Raw genomic sequence first — 7,107 nt, forward strand, 5'->3', positions numbered from 1 at the left:
CTCCGGAAGAGTTTCTGAATTGTATAAAGGGTTTAACTCCACGGCAGAAGGAAGCCTTATGGAACTTGTACATGAGTCTAAGTGTGAATGCAATATTTGTATGTTCATTACTTGAGTGATTCTGTACATTATTTGGCTATTTGAATGCATTATTTATCATGTTTTATGCATCAAGTGGTTGTTGTTGTACATACTAGACCCTAGCTCATAGGCTTGTTAAACCCTTAGGGAAAACAAGAAACGTGCGCCAAACATCGAAACACGACACAACTTAAATTAAACGGGTCAGGATAAATGTTCATTACATATCACAAATAATGCATTACAGAAACTAAAACTACGCATTACACTACATAATATGTACATTATGTATATCTGTTTTAAAAAATGCCTACGCGCTATGCATGTGCAACCCCAGACGAATTACTACAGCTCGTGTATTTGGACAACGTTTTTTAGACTTAGAACATACTACACCCTAGCCCCTAGGCTTGTTAAACCCTTAGGAAAAACAAGAAACGTGCGTAAAACATCGAAACACGGCACAACCTAAATTAAACGGGTAAGGATAAATGTTCATTACATACCACAAATAATGCATTACAGAAACTAAACTACGCATTATACTACACAATATGTGCATTATGTATATCTGTTTTAAAATATATCTACGCGATATACATGTGGAAACCCAGACGAATTACTCCAGCTCGTGTATTTGGACAACGTTTTTTAGACTTAGAACATACTACACCCTAGCCCCTAGGCTTGTCAAACCCTTAGGGAAAACAAGAAACGTTCGCCAAACAACGACACACGGCACAACTTAAATTAAACAGGTCAGGATAAATGTTCATTACATATCACAAAGAATGCATTACAGAACCTAAACTACGCATTATACTATACAAAATATACATTATGTGCAACCCCAGACGAATTACTGCAGCTCGTGTATTTGGACAACAATTTTTAGACTTAGAACATACTACACCCTAGCCCCTAGGCTTATCAAACCCTTAGGGAAAACAAGAAAGTTCGCCAAACAACGAAACACGGCACAACTTAAATTAAACGGGTCATGATAAATTTTCATTACATATCACAAACAATGCATTTACAGAACCTAAACTACGCATTATACTTTACAAAATATACATTATGTGCAACCCCAGACGAATTACTGCAGCTCGTGTATTTGGACAACGTTTTTTAGACTTAGAACATACTATACCCTAGCCCCTAGGCTTATCAAACCCTTAGGGAAAACAAGAAATGTTCGCCAAACAACGACACACGGCACAACTTAAATTAAACGGGTCTGGATAAATGTTCATTACATATCACAAAGAATGCATTATAGAATCTAAACTACGCATTATACTATAGAAAATATACATTATGTGCAACCCCAGACGAATTACTGCAGCTTGTGTATTTGGACAACGTTTTTTAGACTTAGAACATACGACACCCTAGCCCCTAGGATTGTTAAACCCTTAGGGAAAACAAGAAACGTGCGCCAAACATCGAAACACGACACAACTTAAATTAAACGCGTCAGTATAAATGTTCATTACATATCACAAATAATGCATTACAGAAACTAAACTACGCATTATACTATACAATATGTAGATTATGTGTACGTTTTGCGCGGCTTCCTCCTTGTCGAACTGCACGAAGCCATAGCCCCTCGAGTTCTCGTTGTGATCGACTGCGATCTTGCAAGAGAGCACAGTTCCGAAGGCAGAGAAGGTCTCGAAGAGCGCCTTTGTGTCGATTGCTTGATCCAGATTCTTGATGAAGAGATTATCATATCCACTTTTCCGGAGGCTAGGATCTCTGTGAGAGAACATGATTCGGATTGGCATTCCATTGACATGAGTGAAATTCAAAGCATCTTTTGCATTAGAACCTGCACATTATCACAATTTTAAGGCATCAAACATAAAACATTTCACTCAGGAATTGTATCTATCATCACTTATAAGCTGCTAAATGAGAATCATAATTCATAAGGAAATACGAATTGGAAAATTGTACACACACAGTTCATTCAGATTGGGGATCTGAATAATCAAATCACACCATCATCACTATTAATTCAATGATATTCCAACAAAAAAAATATGTGGAGTAATGAATTGGGGATGCATGTTAATGAAAAAACAGAATGAATTACGATCACCGTCGGTCGGAGAATTGAAATTGACGTAGGCATATCCGAGCGACGATCGGGGCGTCACATCTCTGCAAATCCTGACGGAGGCGACGGGCACAACGTGGCTGAAGTAAAATGGGCTTGTAATGAAGACCGAAAAATGCACATCTCATCAAAAAAACTAGATCTAATGGCCCAGATTTGGTCTCTAGTTCGGTCTTTAAAATTAGTTCGACATTGATCACAACTATATATATATATATATATAGGGTTGTGATCAATTGAGATTTTTTAGCCTAATTGAGAATTGAGATGCATTATTAGCCACTCATTTTTATTAAATGAGTGGTCCAGAATTTACCACATGGAAAATATTTTTACATTAATTAATTGTGAAAGGGCAGAATGGTAATTTCATCATACATTTTATTTAATAAATATTTTTTTATTTTTTTAAAAAAATTAAATTTTTTTTTCGATTTTTTATTTTTTTTATTATTTTTATTTTTTTGTCAACTACATATACAATTCATGTCAACTACACACATATAATGTCAACTACATATACAATTCATGTCAACTGCACATATATAATGTCAACTACATATACGATTCATATCACCTATACACATATAATGTCAACTATAACCTGTTGACATTTGATGTGCAGGCTATTGACATTTGATGTGCAGGGCTATTGACATTTGATGTGCAGGGCTATTGACATTTGAAGTGCAGGCTACACATCGTAGTTGACATCGCGTGAAAATTAAAAAAATTAAAAAAAATTTAAAAAATTTTTTTAAAAAATTTTAAAAAAATAAAAAAAAATTTAAAAAAATAAAAAAATAAATTTTTTTTTAGTTGTTGACATTTTAATACGAGTTGTTGACATTTGATATTCTGGCTATTGAAATGAAATGACGATAATACCCTTAGTTGATATAATCTACTTGTAGTTGACATTTCAAAATGAGTGGCTGAAAATGCATCTCAATTCTCAATTAAGCTAAAAAATCTCAACCTAACAAGACCCTATATATATATATATATATATATATATATAAATGTAATATATATATATTACATTTAATTTTTTTAAATTTTATTTAATATAATATATATCCAAATATTACATTTAAATTTTTTTAAATTTTTTTAATATAATATATATATAAATGTAATATATATATATATATATATATATATATATATATTATAACATATTTAATATTAATATATATATATATATATAATAATCTATCGGTATACCGATATACCGTGGATTTGGTATACCGCGGTATAAAAAATTGATACTGTTACCGTACCAAAACACTGTGGTACGGTATCATACCGTACCGAAAACTGCGGTATACCGAAAAATTGGTATTTTCGAAATTTTTCCGGTACGGTAAGTCCGGTATTTCAGTATTTCGGTATAATTTCCCACCCCTAGACCAGGGCCCCCTGGCCCCAAGGTTAGTAGAAGCAAGTAGTAGACAGAAATAAATAAAGTTTGTATTTGACTAGGAAAAGTATTTCAACGGAAAATATGTTTGACTCTACGCACCACATCAATGGAGGTTGATTTTAATTTCAACATTAAGGAGTACTGATGCGCTCAGATTTTGCACTGTTTTAAGGTCATTATTTGGTCCATTTTGAGTGTTAAAGTTACATTACATGTCCATTAATTGCATATTTTATCTATTTTGGTATTTTGACATGTTTTGTGATAAATGTGCAAAATAGAGCCTAAAAAGATAGCAAAAAGTCAAAGATGGAAATCTGAAGTATTCGAGCTAGCCAGCGATATGGTGCAACTCAGCCAGCAATCGTTGGCCGCCAACGACTGCTAAACCAGTAGCGGTCAGCTTCAGAAAAATTGAGCTGAAAAGAAGAACACGCCCAGTGATCGCTGAGTTGTGCTCAGCGGCCGCTCCGGGAGATCCAGTAGCTACGGGATAATTGCCAACGACCGTTGAAACAAGTGCAGTGACCGCTGATTGAGAGACAGAAGCTACAAGAAAATATGCAGCGAGCGCTGAACAAAGTGCAACGGCCCACTGGAAAAACACGGCGCACAGATTTGCGCTACTTTCTCTCCAAGACTTACCATATTGTGCTAAATACTTGCCATATTATGGGGCACGAAATTAAAGGGTATAAATACCTCCTCAAGCTTCATCAAAATCATCATCTTTTTGCTGCATAATTTTCAGAGATAATATTTGAGAGTCCTTTGAATGTTCATCAAGATCAAAGGCGTTTGAAGAATGATTCAAGAGAAGATCAAGGCTACAAGATAACTTATAGTGCTTATGTTTTCTTTGTTTTCCCTATAAACTATATTTTTAGCTTATTCAATTAAAATGTGTAACTAAACTCATAGAATTCTATGGATGTGTTAGAAACGACTTTGATGAGGTGTACTTAAAAAATAACTCAAATTAGAATTACAACATCCTTCCAATTAAATGATACCACATGGTATATATAAGCAACAAAACAATGTTATTAAGCAACAAACTTAGTGGATGACTTAGATGATCAGATTAAAATGCAAATAAATTGCATTTAATGCAACATAAACTGTCTTTTATGCAACCAGAGATAATTCTTATGTGTCATCCTTTGTTGCTTAATATCGTTATTATGTTGCTTATATCTGCCACGTGGCAGGATGTGGTTGGAAGGACGTTGTGACTTTAAAGGTGAAAGGACACTAGTGCTCCCTTACAATTCCTACTTATTTAATATCCGTTTTGTTCATTACACTTTGCTTCTATTCTAAGTTTTGTATAATTGCTTCACGTTTGAGTGACACATTCTTTTCACTTTTGAGTGACACATTCTGTGATGATCTATTGGCTTGCAACATAATCGCGAGAGGAGGTTTGCGAGTAAGAAGAACTTAGTTGACATTACAATTAACTTCACTTAAAATGACACTGTTAATTGAGAGCGAGAACATTAGGAGTCTTAGGAGCTTTTAGGAGTTACTAATCTAGGATTGACGCTCATAGTTTTTGTAATCCACTTTGTGCCGCATGGACAATATATTTTTGACTCGTTCTAGTGAAGTATGAACTGTGCTAGGGTGTTGTAGTTGAAATTTATATAACCATAACCGTGAAAGCACATCCCTGGAATTCCCTTATATCATCTGATTATTCTCTGTATTTTTATCTGCATCCATTACATGTTTTAGTGTTTTTACAATTTTTATTCCAAGATTCTTTGTTTTTCCAAATAGTAGAAGAAGCTTAGTAAAAAGTAGACAATTTGTGTTAGTTTTCTTTGTATTCGATATCTGGTACTGACCTTTAGCTGTACTAGATCTACCCTATACACTTGCAGGTATTTTTGTTGCTAATAAAAATTGCATCAACTACTTGCACTCATTTGATAACAAAGAATTTCACACATATCTTTGTGCCAATTTGATTCCTAAATTCAAATATGGATGAGAATTAGGTGGAAAGCATAAGTTGATTACAAGTAGTACATGATGCAATAATCTTGTTGAAAGAAATGTCATGCTAGAAAACAAATCAGATGCAATTTATCTTGTCATAAAGAAATCTTATGCTACCAAAACCGTCTAATTATGGTTCCAATATTCATCACAATCCGTCTACAACAAATCCCTCCATCTCAATGCACACACGCTCTTCATCCGATTTCCGAATTGGTGAATCCTCATTCCCGTGCTCCATAAACGCCCTCCACTCTCATCAATATCGGCTGCATTTTCCGAGCACAAGCCCGGAAGATCGCGGTGCTGCAGAATTTCAAGAACCTCTAGCGTCTCGCCTAGAAGTAGAGCAGCTTGGCTAGTACATTCCTGCCTCTCCTTCACCACATTTTTGTGACTCTAGGAATTTATCACACGTACCAAATTGGTGAGACAAGCAGCCAATATCTCTGAGATAATCACACACAGCCTCTCAAACAAAGCATCATTAGTCTGATCATCCCCATCGTTGTGGGATATCAAGATCGTCTGGCTCACCCTGTACATTGAGTTAGCAGCTGTCACTTTAGACGGCCAGTTCACCGGGTTCTGCATCAAGAAATCGTCAGTGCTTGCCATGAAGTCGACCACAGTCTTCTTTGCTGCGTCTGAGAGCTTCTGCAGGATCTCCTTCCCCGTTGTCCCCTTTAGGTTCCCAGTCTTGTTCTCCCATTGGCCGTAGAGCTCGATCCCCAGCCACACCCTGTCTGCTGCATTCCTGATGCTTTTTGGGTCTCTAACTCTGTTGAGTGTTTTCTCAATGAGCCCTACGAGGGATAGGCCGTCCCTGATCCCACGTATCAGCTTCTTAACCCTGTTGGGGTTTATATTGGGGAGCGCTATGGCTATGCTGCTTCCTAGTGTCATCACAGGCAGAGACCAGCAGTTGGGGGGTTCAAGTGAATGCAGGCTTGGGACTTGATTGCTGTCAAACTCGTTCACTCCATTGAAGTTCCTTGATTTCATAAGAAGCTCTATTAGGTTCTTGGGCTTTTGTTTCTCACCTGTTTCAATCAGTACATCAAGCTCATTTAATAGGTTGGTCAAGACCTTCTTAGGCAGCTCCGCCTCGCCTTCAAGCAGCAGAACATAACGGCTGAAATCCAGTTCTGATCCGGCCATTGACTCGCAGCAAACTTCCATATCGTTTGGTGCTCGGCTCAAATGACTCAAAACGGTAGAAACACACAAGGACTGCAGTTCCAAATTTACAAGAAGTTAGTAGGATCACTTTGCTGGCTAAAACAAACAAAATCTGAATCCGGATACAGATATTCAGAAGTAACCCCTTTGTATCATGAACAAGTTTCCTGCACTTAGAGCTGTAAATATGTAAAGGAAGAGATGACTCTCTCCATTCCACCAACCTTGAAATCCAATAGGTCTCAACATAAAGCTCATCGCTAGCCCTCTTCCCCCCCCAACG

General features: G+C 36.4%; 1 protein-coding gene across 1 annotated transcript; it reads right to left on the bottom strand.

Moving 5' to 3' along the window:
* Positions 1-5,573: 5,573 nt before the first annotated feature.
* LOC121778694 lies at positions 5,574-6,824 on the bottom strand. Its single transcript, XM_042176090.1, has one exon. It carries the CDS (start codon positions 6,822-6,824, stop codon positions 6,042-6,044), a length of 783 nt encoding a protein of 260 aa, XP_042032024.1. The 3' UTR covers positions 5,574-6,041.
* Positions 6,825-7,107: the final 283 nt, after the last annotated feature.

Source organism: Salvia splendens, chromosome 19 (assembly GCF_004379255.2).
Source record: "Salvia splendens isolate huo1 chromosome 19, SspV2, whole genome shotgun sequence".
NCBI lineage: Eukaryota > Viridiplantae > Streptophyta > Magnoliopsida > Lamiales > Lamiaceae > Salvia > Salvia splendens.